Here is a 20,847-nt window from a genome sequence, read left to right on the forward strand (position 1 = left end):
CCACACACCCATGTTTTGTTAAGATTGTAGCACCTTACCCTTACCACAAGGAAAAGATGATTCCACAGGGAGAGATGTAACACTTAGCTCCAGACCTAACACCTCTCCATCAGGGTTGAAGTACTTGTATAGGACCCAACAAGAAAACACCTTAGAAAATGTGCCCCAAGCCAATTAAAATTGCTAGACTCTAGCCCACCCTTGCAACCCTTAGCAGACATAAAAGCTAGCTCCTTTCTATATTCTGGGAGCCAGCTTGACAAGTTCTTCATGAATGCTTGTCTCCTTTCTGCTCAAGCAGGAAATCCCAATAGTTCTGTTCCTGTTGCAGTTGTGACTTTAACCACTCCATCTGATGGAAAGAACAAGAACCCACTGACCCAGGCACAAGATAAACAGATTAAGCTTGGGGATGGGTTTGTAGAGGGCTATGATTTTGAGGATTTTTGATACTGAGGAAACTCCCTGTTTTGGGTTTAGAGTCCTTCCTTCCACAACTTGCAAGGGACAAGGAGCTAGTGGCAGATAAGGGAGACAAAATGTGTTGAGTAGAACTGGCTGCGGTTTCTGATCCTGTGCTTAAAGAAAGCTTGATCTAAGAGTGTTTAACCTGATAGTGTCACTGCAACTTGATAAGAGGAACTGAGTGAGAGTTTGAGAGCAATCTATCAAGATATCACAGAAGATATATGGTGGGCTAGAGTCTAGCAATTTTATCAAAGCAACTAAGAACAGAGCAGGAGGAAGAGATTAACATTAACTGAGACATGAGGTAGGAGGGAAAGGGAGAGAGAAGGGAAATTGCATGGAAATGGTAAGAGACCCTCATTGCTATACAAAATTACATATAAGAGGTTGTGAGGGGAATGGGGAAAAAAAACAAGAAGAGAAATGAATTACAGTAGATGGGGTAGAGAGAGAAGATGGGAGGGGAGGGGAGGGGGGATAGTAGAGGATAGGAAAGGTAGCAGAATACAACAGTTACTAATATGGCATTATGTGAAAATGTGGATGTGTAACCAATGTGATTCTGCAATCTTATACAGATTATACGGGGTAAAAATGGGAGTTCATAACCCACTTGAATCTAATGTATGAAATATGTCAAGAGCTTTGTAATGTTTTGAACAACCAATAAAAAAAAAAGATATCACAGAAGACAGAACTTGGTGGGAGGCACATGTGAATCTAAGTGCAGGAGCATCTCTCACAGAAGAGTGAGTGCAAGAAAAGAAATGGGCTTTGGCCTGGGGGAACCACCATCACTGGGGAAGTGCATTTTAAAATGGGCATCTGTCCAGGCACCGTGGTGCATGCCTGTAATGCCAGTGTGTCAGGAGGCTGAAAGGTGAGAGGATTGCAAGTTGGAGGCCAGCCTAGCAACTTAATGCAACCCTGTCTCAAAAAAAAAAAAAAAAAAAGTAAAAAGGGGCTGGGGATATAGCTCAGTTGTAGAGCACTCCTAGGTTCAATCCCCAGTACAAATAAATAAATAAGCAAGCAAGCATCTGATGGAAGCTCTATAATTGCTCCAGCAAACAGGGCATCTGTTCTTCAAAGTCCACCCAGGAATTCTCATTGCAGTCCCATTGCTACCTGACAGCTCCCAAACCAGTAGTTCTCAAAGTGGAGTTCCAGTCCAGTAGCAACAGCACAACAAGAGAAGTTGTTACAAATGCAATCTTGCTCCTTACCCCAAACTACTGAATTGGAAGCTCCTAGGGTGGAGCCCAACAAACTGTGCTTTAACAAGCTATCTAGGTGATTCTGACACATGTTCACTTTTGACCTAAACTACACAGAAAACGTCTTTTCTCCTTAAGTGAAGACAAGTGTCTCATGCATACAGTTGTTATTAAATATGAGAAATTAACACTTGAAACTGGAAAGCAAAAGGCATACAGTATTGTATAGCTTAGAGAACAATTGGAACCGTTAGTGTTGCTGGATTGTGATTGAAATGGGGACACATGGGGGTTTTGAATGTGAATTTAAGGAAGTATGCAGAAATAGGATAATTACTCCCTGTGTGATGGGGGCCCCAACAAAATGTCCTATGATGTAGCAAGAATGCTTTCATCATGCAGTAAGATGGAATCTGGTGCTGCATGAACTTGTCCTGAAGACCAAAGTTAAATGCCTCCCATTCCTCTTTTTCCTGATTTCATTTAACACTGTCCTTGAGAGAAGAGACTAAGCTAATAACTGCAGACATGGTGTAACAAGAGAAATTTCTCAGAATTTATAATAAAAAATGGTTTCTGTTTTCTGGGCTAGCAGCTTCTCCATCAGTCTGCCTGTATGCCTGCCCCTCACTCTGTATCTAGGTTGGATTAATTCCTTGAGAATGGAGTTGTTTTCCTGATAGAAATTTTCAGCACTGATCAGAGATTTAGTGGGGTTTCTGTCCTGATGCAATTTGGAGACTCAAAGTTATCCTGAAGACACATTTTCTGTTTTCCTTTCTATTTCTCAACCTCAATTTAACACTTAGGTCCTATTTTTTCTCTTTGTCTTTCTACTTTAATAAATACATATTGGTAGGAATTAATGAAGCACATTCTGTGCGCAGTGCTAGATGGTTTCACAAAGTCATATTTTCATCCCATCTTCGCCAACACTTGAAAAGGAAAAAAATGTAAAACAACTCTTGACTCAGCCCTTGCCACTACCTAGAACTGGTTTTGCTTCCTTAAGCTGCTTTTCAAGGGAAAGCATTGGGATTCTCCATATTTTAAACCATTTATATAAAAGCAGTAATTCTTAGAAACAAAGAGGGCACGTAACTATCCTTTCATATGATTGCAGCCTGGATTTGTGACTCTCCTACATTTGTGGTTTCCGTTGATTATTTTTCTGTAGACTAAAGATCAAGAGGTGGGAGTGAGTGCAAAATAACAGGTAATTGCTTCTAGTCTTTATTGTACTACTTTGCAGGAGGCAGAATATTCTTCTTATTGCCTGAAGAAGATACATGGGCCCCTTTTGGTCCTTGCATATGTACCGTTTAGTCACAAGGACTCTGGTCAGCTGCCTTTCACCAAGGTAACTGAGTCACAGTGGCAATCAAAACTGGCACTCCTCCAGGCCGCAAGGGAGGAGAGGTCCATACTGTGCACATGAGCCAATGATGACTCTCACCTAAGAAACAGGGTGTGTAAAATCATACATTCATATTTGTATTAAAAAATGGAGAGGGGGGCTGGGTGAAGGAGACTGAGGTAGGAGGATCACAAATTCAAAGCCAGCCTCAGCAACTTGGCAAGGCCCTAAGCAATTCAGTGACACCCTATCTCTAAATAAAATACCAAAAAGGGCTGGGGATGTGTCCCAGTGGTTAAGTGCCCCCTGAGTTCAATCCCTGAGTTCAAAAAAGAGCAAGAGAGAGAGAGAGAGAGAGAGAGAGAGAGAGAGAGAGAGAGAGAGAGAGAGAGAGAGAGAAAGAGAGAGAGAGAGAGAGAGAGAAATGGAGCATTGCAACCTATGGTAAACAGAAATTGAGACTGCTTTGGCTTTCAAATTCTGGAAAGAAGAAAACCTATACTTACAAATATAACCTCTCTTATCATCAGAATCACTGCATAAAAGCACCTTTAACACCCAGGTAATGAGTACTAATTTTTTGGTAGACAACTCAGGATAAGAAGTTGGATGATATTTTTCATAAAAATGTGCCTGATCTCTAGTTTAATCAACTTAGTCTGTAAATTCCCAGCAGTCAGAATTTGTATTTCTCTTTAACAGGGCAACTCCCTGTGTTTCCTCCTTCAGGTTAATAAGTAAAGTAGTGGTTCTCAGGAATTCATTTCTGGGTATGCGTGAAGAGGCTGTGCAGTGTACTGGTTGGGAATGCAGTCATGCCTTCTTGATTAGAAATCTTTCTTCTCTGCATTTGTTGTTGTGTGATATTAGAAAATTGTTTACCTTCTCTGAGTCTTGGTTTCCCAAAAGATGCTGTAATATTATATGAGATAATGTACATTTAGCACAGTGGCCTGGCTAAAAGACCCAATAAATATTATATATGGTTTATATTTGTTATCAGTTGATAATTGGTAATGTCACAATATTAAAGATGTGATCAATTGGTTCTTTCCCCCCCTCCTTTCTCATCTCTCTTCATCATTGGCCTCAGCTCAGGAAAAGGTGATCACGAAACAATCTTCCAAAATGAAACTTTGATTATCAGCCATGCTACGGGTGTTTGACAGTCTTCTGGCTTCTGCCCATAATAAAGAGGCATCCTTGAAGCTTTCTAAAAAGAGAAGTGAAAGGGCAGCTTGTGGGTCTCAGGGGTGAGTAAGAAGGGCACTTTCACCTACCCCCACTGTCCCTGGGACCACCTCTCTTTCCAAAATGGCCCAGGGTGTTTGGGTTTTTAAACGTCTTATTTTTCTGGAACAAGAACTGGCAGGAAGTATTTAGGTGGTTCACAGGCACACTGCTTTTCACCTGTCCTCACTAGAGTCAGAGGGGACAGGGAGAACCTCGGTAAGCATGGGGCAGTGGACCTAGAGAGGTGATGGGAGGGCAGGGCCTCCTCCTGGGAGCCAGCCCCAGCAACATATGAATGCCTTCTTGGAATTGCCAAGCTGGCCCTGGTGAGTCTGGAAGACCATCTTGCCAGTAGGCCTGAGACCAGCCTGACAGATGGCCTGGGTTGCTTGTGGCACAGCCCGTTTCAGGCCATCAGGTGTGTTCCCTAAAGGCAAGTGGCTCATCCAGCCCATCCTGGGGGACAGCTCAGGCTGCATCATGGGTTTCCCAGCTCTGCCTGCCCCCCGGCTGTACCCCAACAACTGCTCTCTCTGAGGAGGGAAAGACCAATTTACTCTTTTTACCCCCAAAGCAAATCTCCAGGCTGCATGATTTTGGGGTCAATGTCCAAGCTGGTCTTTATATGACAGCTCTTCTCAAGAAGTGGCCAAATGTTACCATCAAATGAAACAGCTACTGCAAAGTTTAAAAGGATGATAAAAGAGTGAAGTCTATTTGAGGACTTGGCTTAGAAACCCTGTGACCTCCATAGAGTACTGAGAAAATGAACTTTCAAAGTTCATGTTTCCTAAGACCACAGACCTCTTGTCGTGTTCTTTATCTTTCTTTCTTCCTCTTTAAAGCATGTATCCTTTTTGCAATCTAAGAAAGAAAATGCATAACATCTTCTCTCCCTTACATGCAGAATAAAGCCTGAGGAAAGTTAATGTTTTTAAATTCAGCCTGTGGATTTGAGATAAGGATTCAAGGAGAGAAGCCTTTAAACTCAGAACAGAATCTGTCTGCAGCTATTGTTCATTTAATGTAAAGTATCTGGTTACTGGGTATGTTGCATAATGTACCACAGTGCAAACCAAACATTCTCAGGACTGGTGCTGAGCTCCTTTAGTGAGCTAATTTGTTCATTTTTTTTTCAGAAGTCCCTCAAAACGAAAGACTGAAATGAATCAACACTTTATAGTTGAGATACAGCTGAGGGTTGTCAGTGTGTGCTCATGATGATAAGAAATCTAGAAGGAAACTGGAAAAACCACACATCCTGCCCTCAAAAAAAAAAAAAAAAAAAAACTAGAAATACTATCAGAAGAATTACAATCAAACCCCATGAGAGTCCTTGGGCATGGAAAGTCACCAGCTAGCTAATATTAACATAGCTTGCAACAGAACACTGGTTCTAGAAATAGGACAGTCATATCACTACTGCCAGGCAATTTGCATTCCGTGGACCAGCCTCTAAATTCCTCCTGGCTCCTGTTGCCCTTGGGCATCACATTTCTGGGTGCTTCTAGATGGTGTTCATGTTAAGCTGTCTAGATTCTCCAGGAACTCTACCCAAAAGAGAAAGAAACAAGGAGAACAGCTGCTTTCTTTTCAGGGAAGTGGCTGAACTACAAACAAATCTTCAGGCATCTGAGGAATTGTAAAGTTTCTAGATTTCATATGGTTGCTGACAGGGAGGAGTTGACAAGGACCCTCTGGATTTTCTCACCATGGATAACCTGTTGCCTCCATCAAGATTCTCCTATTTCAAAAAATACCCTCTCCACGCAATTAGGAAATACTTATCGATGCTGAGGAGCCAAAGAGCCGAAGATCAGGTATCATTTTGTTTATATTAACTTTAAAATTAATGGGTGCTTATTTGGGGGTGTGGCTTTTTCAGAGCTTAGTGATCGAGTTTCTCCTCTTTGTAGGTTTATAGGCACAGGTCATATCCTGCTTATGGCTGTTCAGACTTGGCAATCAGAAGAGCAGGCAGGCTTGTGAGGATTTATTTGAACTTGGAACATTTGGATACCAAGATTAAGCTGAAATTCTGTAATGAAACCATATGCTTTGCTTCCTCTGGAATACCTAGGCTAAACTACTGTATCAGAGTTAAAATTTTGATTCCTTGATCATTTTCCAGTGCCTCAAATACAAATTTTTAAACTATTAATATCCCAGAAAAGTAATTAACAGGACCTAGAAGTACACTTGTCTTCCTATATGTATTTGTGCCAATCAAAAACTATAATTTCTTATATGTGGGTATTTAAGCACTTAAAATTGTTTAAAATGTCTGATCACTTCTTGTTTAGAATCATTTATTCATTATGCTTCCCAAAATTTATGTGATTCCATCCCTTACAATTTAGGATAAGGGCATTTCTAAAAAACTGTTTTTATACTTGTTCAGAATTGTTAGAAGAAATAACAATAGCTGACCCATTTAAATCTGGTGGTTCCTTTAGGAAGAAATGTGGCAGGGGGATACAAATGTACAGGACAAATTATCACCACACTGAAGACTGAAAGAGTCATTAAACTGCTTATCCGTTGTGCTTATAACTAGAACTGCAAAACTGTGCAAGGGATATTACCAGTGGCCTGTATTTGTCCTCCTTTGTGATATGAGATGACCCACTTAATAAAACACTTCCAGGAAATGAAAGCAAAGGCAGCAGGCAGAAAATCCTTTAATGACAGGTTTCCCAAAATGTCAATGCCTAATTTGGAAAATGAAAATTATTACTACTGTGTGAGAGGAAACTGCTTTTATGCCCCTACTTTAATGATCTTGCAAGGGCCGAAAAGTCAGACTCTTTTTATTAAGGGAGCTAGGCTGGGCCACTTTACCTCTTAGTCTTTCTCACACTTAATGAGAAAATCTTTTGATTCCCAGGTCTCAGCACGCACTTGGTTTTGAAGTGAAAATTCAGAGAAACTTGTGGTGATGCCCTGAGTTTTTGTTTGCCACACTAGCAATGTGCACAGGTTTCTTCAAGAAGGAGGAAGGGTGGCTGGATGGGGCTGAAGCTGTGGAGTGTAGATTAAGTGATTCCCTTCTTTTCTCAATATTATATGTTTTTAGAGATGCATCTTTGTTGCTTATATAGTTCTGTGGGTTTTAAAAAAAGTTTATTTTAAAAGTGCTACAAAATGCACTCTAAAGACCATTAGGACTTAACATGGAAACCTCTCATTTGGAGTGAGTATGTGGTCCCCCTCCCATTTGGAATGACCTGGGAACAAGTATCAGGCTGTTTTTTTTTTTTCTCATTTGTTTTGTTTTTCTATATTTTTAAATTGGTCCACTATAGTTGTACATAATGGTGGAATTTGTTATGTATTCATACACATACACAAGAAAAATGATTTGATCAATATTAGGATGAATTCTTGCTATATAAGTTAATAGAGAAATAAAGAAAATAACATATTTGATTCCTTTCTAAAGTCAATTATATCTCTGCAAATCTAATGTCTTGCAGAATTAAGAGAAATTAGGTCAGAGTCAATTTGGGCTAAACTTGGAAACCTTGTTGGAAAGTTATGAAGGCTAATAGTGTCTTCAATTTTATGACCTGCATATTCATTGCCTCTGATCCTTACATTCCTATAAAACAGTTTCTCATGAGAAAGGTAAGGGGATTGAGACTTGAAGGACTTAAGCATCTTGCCCAAGGTCACCCAGCGACAAAGTATTAAAGGAAGATAGGAGATTTTACCTGCAACTTTCAAGTTTATATATTTTACCATGCTCAATCCCTTAATAATCAAGTGATATTAACATATTAAGCCACTGCCCTTTCTCTTAGAAAGTTATTTCTAAGACTTTAGGTATTCACATACACCTGTCATAATCATGACCATGTTTACTATCTGTATGATTAACTCCTTAATATTTTTCTATATTTAAACTTAAATTACTCATAATTAAACCTATTTGTTTAGAAAAATTTATTACTGTAAGTATAATGTCATTTGTCATAAATATAAGAATAAATGTAATAAAAACAAAATAATATAAAATTCTAGTTAGATACTATTACCTATAAAATCTTTGAGCATAAAAATCTGATCATTTGTTAAAAAGGAAGATTAGATTTTAAGAGTGGTATATGGGGCTGGGGTGTAGCTCAGGGCTAGTGCATGCTTGGTATATGTGAGGCCCTATGTTTGGTCCCCAGCACCTCCCTCCCCCCACCCTGAGAAAGAGAAGCCTTTAGAGCTTTCTTGGTAGCCAGCTAAGAAGCTCTCCTGAATGAGGACGGAAGGAAATTCAAAGGCAGACAATTTTCACAACCCCATTGAGTGCTTGTTACTGACTGTAGGTTTCTGTAAGCTACCTGAAATCTTCTCCTACACCCCACTTAGCACTATTAGGTACCCAAAGTGCTGTGTTCCACATACTTGGAGAATATTATCCCAGACACACCATCTGCTTCTTCACCTGTGTGCATTCAAATACACTCCTCCTCCTAGTCTAGAATTCTTTTCTCTATTTATGATTTGCCCACCTGGAGATGTCCTCTAAATCCTTCAAGATATAGAGTTTAAACATGAGTTTAATGAAAAGGCTTTCTCTTGTTCTGCTGGAAAGAGTGAAGTACAGCCCTTCCTTTTTCAAGTCATTTTGTTTGCTTCAAATAAGCCCCCTTATTATAATCTGGCATATCATCTGGTTACATGTGAACATACATGTATCCATGCATGCATGAATGACACTGACTGGTATCTTGTTTTTATTCCCTCAGTGTCACCTAGGAGCCTTGAAAAGGCTGGTAAAGAGGAATCTGTACCAAGTGCAGAGGGTGCATAGTGGATTGCCTTTGACACACTTTTCTTGCCTTTGCCTACTTCTTGACTAGGCCAAGAGAGTCCACAAGTCATGGTCATTGTTATATTCACCTGCTCCTCATCCACAAACCTGTTCCTCCTTAGGTTTCTCTTATCAATCAACACAAAATCTTAAACCAGAAAACTAGGAGTCACCTTGATACTTCCCTTTCTCTCTCACCCCTCCCTCTCCCAATACTTTCATAAAACTTGTCAATTTTACTTCTGAAATAATTATTGACTTTTCCATCTTCACCTTACAGACCCTGAGACACCATGCTCTCTTGCTTGGATTACAATAGCAATCCAATTCATGTACCTCATTCAATCTTTTTTTTTTGGGGGGGGTGGGGGGTTACCAGGAATTGAACTCAGGGGCACTCAACCGACTGAGCCACAACCCAGCCCTATTTTGTATTTTATTTAGAGTCAGGGTCTCACTGAGTTGCTTGGTGCTTCACTTTTTCTGAGGCTGGCTTTAAACTTCCTATCCTCCTGCCTCAGCTTCTCAAGCTGCTGGGATTACAGGCATTTGCCACCAAGCCTGGCCCTCATTCAATCTTGTTACCCTTCAATTCATGTTCCTTATAGCAGTCAGAATTCTCTCAAATGAAAATCTTATTTCATTCCAATGCAGGGAACATGATTCTTTTCATTTGCTATTTTAGCCCCCATCCCAAGTATAAATCTGGCACATGGGAAATACATTTATGTAACTTATGATTGAAGAGGACTTCATAATTATTAGAGAAAGTGTGGGGTTAGGGATTTTCAAGGAGCTAAGATGCTCTCAGGCAGAGAAAGGTTGTTAAACTTAGTAAGCAGAGGTGTGTGAGATCTAGAGAAATTTATTTTTAAAATTAATTAATTTATAGTGTGAATTGAACCCAGGGGTGCTCTATCACTGAGCTATATTTCCCAATCCTTTTTATTTTTTATTTTTGAGACTGAGTCTCACTAAGTTGCTGAGGTTGGCCTGGAACTTGGTATCCTCCTGCCTCAGTCTCCTAAGTCACTGGGATTCTAGGCAAACACCACCATGCATAGCTAGAGAAATTTATTTTTGAGATGTGGAACTTGGTTCAGAGGCTCAGAGATGTGCTCAAGTTTGCACAGTTTATTTGTGTCAGTGCTGGGATTAGAATTTGCGTCCCTTGACTCCTAGTTCAGTGCTCCTCCTAATATGTTTTGGAGTCCCTGAGCAGAGCTATAGAAAAGGGTCACATGCTAGCAAGCAAAGACAAAATGACTCTACTGGCTGGGTCCAGAGAGTAGGTGATGCTTCAGGTCAACTTATCAACACAATTAATCTCCTCTGATAAAAAGCTGAGACACAGAACAACCTGCTTTTAAGCCTTGTCTTTCAACTTGTACTGTACTTCAGCAGCCTTACCAATCCAAATCTCTTCCTCTACATGTCCCTGTAAGAGGAAAGCAGAGGAGGGGTCAGAAACACAGGCCACCTAATTTAATAGAGAAGAATTCAAGATGATCAGTGCTAATAGTGCCTTGCTCTCTTAAATAGAAAGACTTCTTTCTGAGTAACAAATGCCTTTTAAGAGTTGACAAGTTTTGCCTATTTAACAGTGAATCTGCTTAAAATGAGGAGAGCGAGCTTCTCATTTTAAGAGGACATGCACTATAGCTACATTTTAATTATAGAGCAGAATCAAATTTTGTCTTGAAGATTGTTCTGAAGTTTATCTTCAATGAAGCTTGAGAAAATGTTTCTAATATAAACAGGATCACTGGATTTTTATTTCCTGCTTTGTTTCTTAGAGAATACTAACCAAAGTTGGGATGTTAAATAAATATTTGAATTTAATTTGAACTTTAGAAACGTAGTTCTTCATTCTTGTTCTTATCTTATCCCTGATCTGAATAACACTATAAAACCAAGGACACTATAAACCATACCCCTCCCTCAAAAAAACCTGTGTTGAGACTTGGAATGCTATTAAAATGGTTAGAGGTTACTAATGGAGGCTCTGCCTGACTAGGTAAAATTATATACATTCCACTAGAGGTTAGCCTAGTGGAATGTATATAATTTTAGTATTAAGAGTTTTTAGCTCCTTAAGGTAAATTAGTTGGTTATAGATTGAGAGTATATTGAAGTTATTTAATTTTAAGTCTTTAAAAAAAAGGTTAAGAGATCTGGGGATCTAGCTCAGTGGTAGAGTCCTTGCCTAGCATACATGAGGCCCAACATTACCAGGGTTGTAGAAAGAAATAATAATAATCATAATTAGTCAGTTTGAATGACATCTGAGGGGAAACCAAAAGTGTTTTCCCTGTGTCCTTGTGCCTGGGTAGAGAAAAAGCTTTAATTTTTCAGGAGTGGGAGTAAAAGATTATCTTTGTAGAATTTAAGATAGAGATTTTATACCACCTTTGTAGACGAATTTCTGTAATTATATATAGGTAACATTGACAGTTAAATTGCTGTGATAATATGAAGCTGAACCTTAATATTTCTCACTATTAAATATGACATTAAAAGTTGAACTATTTTATCATGGTAATTATAAGACTCCTCTACCTGAAAGGTGGGTGGAAAGCTATATATTTACTAAAAAAAAGTTACCAATGGCTTTCCCCATAACCTAGGAAGTGCCTAAGAGTTATAATTGAGAACTTGCATGAAGATTAATGGCCTTTGGTCACCATCACTCAACCTCATGACTTTCCCTATCCTTTCTAAGAAATTGGCACTGCCACCATCCATTCTGTTATTCAGACAGCAAATTCTCCTGTTTTATTTATCCTAGTAGCAGTTCTGCCCCATTTGTGGGGCTATTTGATTCCCAATAGGTTTCACATGACTAGTAAAGTGTCTGTCAGATAGGAGGCACTGAATGCACGTTTGTAGAACGAATGAATGGAAGGCGGGGAAGGGGTGTAATGAATTCTATCCTGAGATAGTGAGAGAAGTGTTTGAAAGAATCCTGGATGTTAGGAATCTATGAGGAGGAGACTCAAGATATGTATGTGTGTGTTTGGTTTTTTTCCTTCTTTTTTTTTTTTGTGGCACTGGAGATTAAACACAGGGGTGTTCTACCACTGAGTTGCTTCTCCAGCATTTTTTATTTTGGTATAAGGTCTTACTAAGTTGCCAAGGTTGGCCTTGAACTTGCAATCCTCCTAACTCAGGCTATGTGCATGTTTCATAAGAATTATAGGGCTAACTTGTGAATAAAGATAAGAATACATTTGGGAGGTTCCAGAGGAGAAAATCATGACTGATGGAGAGAATTTCATTGTGGGATTGTGATATAATAATGAAAATGGATTTTCTATAAATGAGAGGTAAAGAAAGGAAAAAGGGATGATCTTTTACAGAGTGCAGGGGCATGTGACCCCCTTCTTGGAAAATGTTGTACCAAATGGTTTCTGCATCATCAAACAGAAGATTGAATACTTACTAGCCTGAAGATTCTAATCCAGTAGGCAGATGCACAGTTCAGATATCTTTGGAAAAAAGAAGGGGCACTGATGGATCAGTTAGAATTCCTCTGTTTTATTTGGTTAGTATGGTATGAGCATGTTGCTCTGGAGTCTAATACCAAAGAATTCAGAATCAAATGTCTTAGGAAATTCAGATGGCATTTAATCCACCAGCAAGGAAAGGAAACATAGCTACATCCAGCAAAGACCTCAGGTGAAAGGCTCAGGTACCAGTGATTAGATTTTCTGAGCCTAATTGACCATTGAACTACTTCTATGTGGGGCTATTTGATTCCCAATAGGTTTATAGGTTTTATAGCCCCTTCCAGTATAAGGATAAATAACTAAGCCTACTTACATGGTCACTAATGGATAGGACACTAGAAAATCACAGGTGATTTTGTGCCATTTTAACCACTGTGGGGTTTTTCCTTAATATAGAGCCTCTTGTACCTTCAAATCTTTTTCCTGCAGTTTATGCTTCCAATTTGCTGTTTATTATGGAAACTTCTGATTGTGCTCCATCCTTCTTGTCCATACATCAATGCTGTGAAGTGTCACACATGCCTGAGAGACACCTGGACCTTTTGTTGACTTCTGAGATATTTCTAATCCTGTCATCTGTTTTTACATTTTCCTAATCTACTATGCTCAAATACCTTTGAAGCATAGGAGTCAGTAAATGGATGAACACCAGAACTGTTATTCTGACTTTGAAATAGCACATAAACTCGAGTGCAACCCCATATTTTGTGTGTGAACAGCCTGTAGCTTTTAATGAAAATCCCTAAATTTGTGTGTTAGTTAACTTTACAAAATGGGGACAAAATACCTGAGATAAACAACTTTAAAAAAGGAAAAGCTTGTATGGCCTACAGTTTTGGAGGTTTCAATCTATAGTTTGTTGGCCCATTGTCTTTGGGGCTATGAAAAGACTGTATAGCATAGCAGAGACAGGAGGCAGAGGAAGCTGCTCATCTTGTGGTAGCTGGGAAGCAAATAGGAAGAGGAGGGTCTGGGTCCCAATGTACCCCTTCAGGATACCCCCCAATGACTCTAGGACCCCTTTTCTAAAAGTTCTACTGCTCTCTGGTAACATCAGGGGATGAGGACCAAGCCTTGAACAGAGCAGCCTTTGGGGGACATTCAGGATCCAAAGTATATCAATTTTATTATCCCATTCCACTTCTTAGTTTGTCTACAACACTTTGTTAATTTTTGTTCAAAATGAAAGATGACATATTTTCACACCTTGTACAGATAGTTCCATGTCTTGACAGAAAAAGAAATGAACTTCCTACATATGTTGTACTGCTTAAAATTTTCTGTGAAGAGAGTAGGAAAAATGTTAGAATTAGTAGCATATTAGAAGGCTATTTCAGGAAATAGAACTGAATTGTACATTCTAGAATAAGGAATTTTAAATTTTTATTAAAATGCCTATGTGCCAGGTACTTGAACAGGTACTTTAGCTATATTGTCATTTAATTCTCATGATAACACAACAAAATGGGTAGTATTATCCTTATTTTATGGATTAGAGAACTGAGGTTTGTATGAGAGAAATGATTCAAATGAGCTAATTGTGTCCTAAACCACCCTCACAGATTCATCCAGAAATAATGATTTACCAGATATATGGCCTTCCCTTAGTCCAGTGAAATTGGCACAAAATATTAAACACAGAATTATAAATATTAAATTTTATACAAAGAATATTTATTTAGAATAAGAATAAGAATCACAAAATTACAAATTTGAATAACAAATACCACAGCCTTACAAAATTTAGAAAATAAAAGTTTTTAATCAATTAACTGATATACCCTAAAATGTTTTGCTCCTATATTTTTAGTTTATAGGGTTTTTAATTACCTCCTCAAATGAAAATGATTTTCTAGTATTCTCCAAAGAGATTACAGAAATGCACACAATCCTCTAACATATTTCATGTATATTTGTCTTTTATTAGAATCTAGAAAAGATATAAACTGCTTCTCCTTTACTACCTACATATGTGGTACTGTTATTGCTGGGCAACATGGGGACACATTTATGCCAAGATTTCAACACAGTGATTTATTGTACATAATAGTCATTGGATGTCATTGCTTCACCAGGGCAGTTAGCAATGCTTAACCATAGACAGACACTACTGCAAACCATTCTTATGTACTCCATTAAATCCACAAGAAATCTAAACACATCCCCATCTGAAGTTCCTTTGAGCCACATCCGGAATACAGTCATGGCCACTTCCATGCTACCTGAGAGAAGAATTGTGATAGAGGGAAAGTTGGCAAAAAGAATACTCTAAAATCAATTGCAGTTGAGATGTTTTCAGCAAATTTTGCCAAAACATAAGACCATCAGAACATGGTTACAGTCTCTCAGTATTTGCCTTATGACAAATACTGCAAACATTGTGAAATATAGAAAATAAGTGTCTTTTTTTTTTTAAATCAATTACCTGATGAATTCTAAAATGTTTCATTACTATATTTTAGAAAAGACTATAGAGGCCTCTGCAAGTGAGGAGACCTGAAATTTAACCTTTGTTGACTTCTAAGAAAACCTAGCTCTAGAGGAAGGGTATAACAGAAAAATGGTGTCACACTACAATATATAAGAGTGCTTCAAAAAGATGTTATATGAGGTCCTATTTGAGCAGCTTCAGCTCCCAACCTAACTGAATGAAACAGAGAATGTTTTTTCAGTGTGTTTTGTAAACAGAATGATGGAGATAGAGCTGTTTTGGTACCCCTACACCTCAAGGGACCCTGACACCTCTGCCCATATTTATCTTCAAAAAAGAATTAATGTTTGCAAAGGGATTATTTGCAAACACAAATAGACCTCAATTCTCCTATGTTACTCTAATTAATATTAAATGCACCATTTACTATCCTTACAAGCCGGTCAGTTAACACAGAGAGAGAAAAAGAGAGTTATTGCTGTCAAAGACCACGAGTGAAAAATTATAATAGCATTAAAGAAAGTATTTAAAAATTCATTAAGATGTAATCAAGCTTTTGCAAACGCATCTGTTATTTGCAATTATAACAGTTACTATAACTTATTTGATATTCTGAAAAAAGTCACCTTTGCATTTGCTTTTCCATATATATACGCATTTTCTTTTCCATATGTATATATATGCATTTGCTTTTCCATATATATTATACTCACACACACACACATATGTAATTTATTTATTTATTTAGTTGTCCATGAACTTTATTTATTTATATGTGGTACTGAGAATCAAACCCAATGTCTCATACATGCTAGGCAAACACTCTACTACTGAGCTACTTTCTTGCTGAGTTTTGGTCTTGGTAGTGTATTCAAATGCCCAGCTGTTTCACATATTTTCCTCTTAGCAGAAATTTTTCCAACCTCTTCCTTATAACTGTGGCCCATACTACAATATTAAAACCATTGAACTAGGCCATGGCTTATAAATACATTTCTAAATAAAGCAAATTGTAGAAATGTTGCAGTCTTTGAATGTTTCAGTAATGAATACATAAGTTTACAAATTGTTTATGATTGAAAAGTATGAATAATGTAAAGCCCTTTCATTAGTGTCAAAGACTTTCCATTTGCCCTGTCCCCAAGATAACATTTGTGAATAATGTACTTTAGAAAAATGTTTATAGCCTCCCAAATGTTACACAGCTTTAACAATTTTTCTTTTTTAAAATGAAACTATTTCTCTGAAGAAGACCTTGTTTCAAGAGAATGACATTTTCTATTTACTTTGTATAAGTTCCCCCCTTTGCCCTTCTTTCATCTTACTGGTGCTACTAAAGCCTGATAACTTTGATCAAAGAAGCATTGTTGCAAAAGTCCTGACCTGGAATAAGAAAACAAAGACTGACTTCATAGCTGGGTTACAACTATAGCTCCATTACCACTGAATTGCTGTCTAACTTGTGTGCGCATACTCGCCATACCATGGCTATGCTAATATAATATCTAAGGGGGGAGAAATGTGGTCTTTTGTGATTTCAATACTTTTTTTTCCTCACATTTGAAATTACTGATTTTAGTCCAATATGTGTCTACTCAAAGAAAATCAAAGCCCTATGTGATTTAAGAATGCTGGAGGAGGTTTAAAATATTGATAATAAACTCTTACTCTGTTCTTTAAAATTAAAGGCTATGGGCTGGGGATGTGTCTCAAGCGGTAGCACGCTCGCCTGGTATGCATGGGGCGCCTGGGTTCGATCCTCAGCACCACATAAAAATAAAATAAAGATGTTGTGTCCACCGAAAACTAAAAAATAAATATTAAAAAATTCTCTCTTAAAAAAAATTAAAGGCTATCTGCACTATCTATATGTATCTGTATCTATTTATATAGATATACATATACATAGATAGACACATTTTTTTTTTTTGAGACAGGGCCTCATTAAATTGCTTAGGGCCTGCTGAGGCTGACCTCAAACTTGTGATCTTCTTGCCTCAGCCTCCCAAGTCACTGGGATCACAGATGTGTGCCACCACACCTGGATCAAAATATTTCTTGATTAAAGTTTTATGCTTCTTGTTAATCAGCTTGAGCATGCATTGGAATCACCTGAGGGGCTAGTTAAAACAAGAATTACTGGATCCCAACTCCAGATGGATTTAGTAGGGTTAGTGTGGGGCCCAAGAATTTGCATTTCTAATAGTTCCCAGGTGGCAGGGACCCCAATTTGAGAACTACAATGCTGATCACTTGATAATACACATTTTCAAAATCAAATTTGATAGGAGTTGCCATCCCTTCCCAGTAATACCACGTATGCCTTTAGAAGATCGAAAATCATGGTTAAGCCACAGGAATAGTAATGATTTACAGCTTCACAAGTTCTTAATGACTATTTTCAACCACAGTGGTCCCATGCCTAATGTTACATAATGCTTACTAATGCAAGAAATGATCAAGTGATGTGTTTGTTGTAAAAATATGACCTAAAATAAATTATCTATTTACTTACTTCATTTATAGCTGTTTACTGATTAAATTGATGCAGCAACTGAGAATTTTAGTTGTTGATTTAAATTATGGAACATAAAAAGGATATAATAGCTGTTATGTTCTCTACTGTAATGTCCTCTATGTGATCTATAGTCATTATGAGGTCTTAATATTTTAAAAAATCCCCTTGTCTTTACTCTAGTTAACATGTAAATATGATTATTAAGACTCACAACAACAACAATTTAACTGGAAAGATGAAATCAGTATTTCTACTGCTGCTTGGTGGCTTTTAGATCTAGGACATATGTTTAAAATGTATTCTGTTAATTTTTCAATAGTGCATGTTAATGAACATGTCTCAATTACCTATTGAATAATCTTTCTAAAGTGCTTGTCTGATTATTTATTCATAAGATTGCACTTCCATTTTAGCAGCACTTTTTGACTTTGAGAAGATAAACACAAGGGATTCTTGAATAGCTTCTGCTTGAAGCATGAATTCCTCAGTAATGGTGTTTAAAGGTTAAATAAGAGCATGTGAATACATGTAGGCAATGACCAAAAATGACTTCATTAATATAGTCTTACGTGTCATCAAATGAGATATGGGGCAGATATCTTAGACTCAGGAATTAGTCTCTATTAAGGTTGTATGGGGCCACACTGAATTGAAAAAGGTAACAAATTAATGAAATATGATGAACTACAAAATGTTAATTCAATCAACAGTGCTGACTCTTAAATATTCTGTAATATTTGCAGAATATTATAATATATTCTGCAATTGAAGTCAAGATAGATATTTGACTCTTGACTTTATACTGAATAGTGACAAATTCTTTTTAAAATTTTTTTAGTTGTAGATAGACACAATACCTATATTTTATTAATTTATTTTTATGTGGTACTGAGGATCGAACCCACTGCCTCACACATGCCAGACTGGTGCTCTACCACTGAGCCACAACCCTAGTCCCTGATTAGTGAGAAAGTAACCTGTGTGAGTCTTAGTTTTTCAGTTATATGAAGCAATTAATGAGACCTAACCTGTTTACTTCATAGTGTTGTGAAGATTAAATATAATTACATCATGGAAGCGCCTTGTCAACTGAAAGCTCTAAACAAATGTGTCATTTTGGTGGTTGTTCAGTGACATTTGATTCTCATTTCCATAAAAGCAATTTAAATGTTTTAGTCAAATATGTAACATTGGCTCTTTACATTTCCAAGCACTTTTTCACTTTCCAGGGTTAAAGTGAGTAATTTTGGTGGTATAACTTAGTGGTTGACTTTGTATTTGGTATGCAAAAGAGAGCAATTTATAAAATAGGAAGAATATATGTAGGGTTCTTCTTTTTTTCTTCTTCAGTACTAGGGATTGAACCCTGGGCCTCATGCATGCTATGTAAGAGCTCAACCACTGAGCTACATCCATAGCCCTGTTAAGCTTTTTAACTGCTCTTAATCAGAAACAAACATGTGCAAAGTTATAAACATTAAATATTTTTGTGAAGTTTGTTGGGAGAAAAAGATTATGTAATAGTTTAGAAAGAAATGAACTTAATTTTGTTTTCCAATTCCATAGTAGAATCTTTCACTAAGTAAACAGTAGTTGAAGAATTAGAAGGGGAAAAAAAATGTCTGGGGGTGGGGCTCAGTGGTAAAGAACTTCTCTAGAGTGTGGGAATCCCTGGATTCAATCATAAGCACCACACACACACAAAAAAAAAAGCAGAACATGGAGGAAAAAAAATATTGGTACTAGGGCACATAACTACATAAGAAAATAAAAATTGTAAAATTGCACTAATATTCAGGAAGGAAATACAGTTACATAATTTAAAAATATCCTAGCTAGGGAAAAAAAAAAGAAACACTTGTTACCAGGCATAATGGTGCATGCCTATAATCCCAGCAACTCAGGAGACTGAGGCAGAGGATTACAAATTTGAAGCCAACATGGGCAACTTAATGAGATTCTGTCTTAACAAAAGGGCTTGGGGATAGATAAAGCACCAGTGGGGCAGGGTGGTGGGGAGAAAAAAGAAAAAAAAAGACAAAAAGAAACACTTGTTAACAAAACTTCTGAAGTCAATAATTGAGGTTTTACTTCATCTGCTAATGTGGTACTTAAAACACACACACACACACACACACACACACACACACACACACACACTCAACTCCCTTATTCAGTTTTTTTGACTTACATTTTTTTCTGTAACTTCCCATTCATTAACATTGCCTAAATAATATAATATTTCATCATTTAACCATGTCATATTATATTGAACTCTTTTAACTTTTATAGGAACACATCCAAAGCATCAACCAATTAAATTTTAACCTATTTTTCTAAACTAGTTTTCTAATTTAATATATCAATATGGATATTTCTAGTTGCAAGTAACGGAACACAAATTTTTTTCTCCTTCATATTAAAGGAAGTGTAGTGGTATGGCAAGCTCCAGAGTTGGTTGATTGTGAGAAACTAATGTGACTCCATTTTTTAGAAACCAGCCTCTACCTCAGAGCAAAGCCTGTCCAAGGAAGGGGGCGTGACCCTGGTCCTTGGAAAAACCCACAGAGCACTCCTAGGCACAAACCCACTCAGCTGAGTTGTTTGTCTACAAATAACAGGAGAGATCTGCGGCCCCAGGTGTCCCTGACTAAGTTAGGCTATGTGAAGACCCATAGCAACCCCCCTAGCAACCTCCAATCAGCATGAGACAAGGAAAATACCTGGAATGCCAATGACCCCCAAGTAATTTATGGTGGTTGATAACATGTTGGGAAACCATGTAGTTCAGCATGTACACCCCTCGTGGCCTAAACCAATCAGTTCAAAGGAATCCCCCTCTTGTACTAACCAATCACCCCTACCCAACTTGTTCCCACCAGTGAATGTGCTAATCAATGTTAAGAGTTGTTGTTTGACTTTCCCGAAGTATGGAATGATTTGCTGTGTGATGTTGTGACACGCATAGAGTATCCCCCCAAAACCTATAAAATCTCACTGAACAAAGGACCCTGGGACTGCTGTGTTGGGAACGGTTGTGAGTCCAGGCTCGAGCTTGCAATAAAGACTCTTGTGTAATTGCATCGGATTTGGAGGTCCATTGGGGTTCCACAAATCTGGCATAACAATTGTTCATTTAATTATATATTAAGGGAATTGGTTCCTTCCAATCACTGCTTTGTCTTGGTATTGACTTTTTCCTGGGGAAAGGTGGAAGGAGTGGTCATAAGGTGGTTGCAGCACTTCCAAGCACTCAGGGTCATTTCGAACTCTTATTAAATCACGGATTGCTGATTCCAAACCCCCA

The 20,847-nt window shown here is 37.8% G+C and overlaps 1 protein-coding gene across 1 annotated transcript in view; it reads left to right on the forward strand.

Annotated features, from left to right (window-relative positions):
* The first annotated feature begins 5,793 nt into the window (after positions 1-5,793).
* Atp2c1 (ATPase secretory pathway Ca2+ transporting 1) overlaps positions 5,794-20,847 on the forward strand; it is a 117,813-nt gene continuing 102,759 nt past the window's right edge. Inside the window, exon 1 of the mRNA XM_026383917.2 lies at positions 5,794-6,095. Within this exon, the coding sequence (XP_026239702.1) occupies positions 5,988-6,095 (108 nt within the window). The 5' untranslated portion in view covers positions 5,794-5,987. The remainder of the gene's footprint in view (positions 6,096-20,847) is intronic.

Source organism: Urocitellus parryii, chromosome 2 (genome assembly GCF_045843805.1).
Source record: "Urocitellus parryii isolate mUroPar1 chromosome 2, mUroPar1.hap1, whole genome shotgun sequence".
NCBI lineage: Eukaryota > Metazoa > Chordata > Mammalia > Rodentia > Sciuridae > Urocitellus > Urocitellus parryii.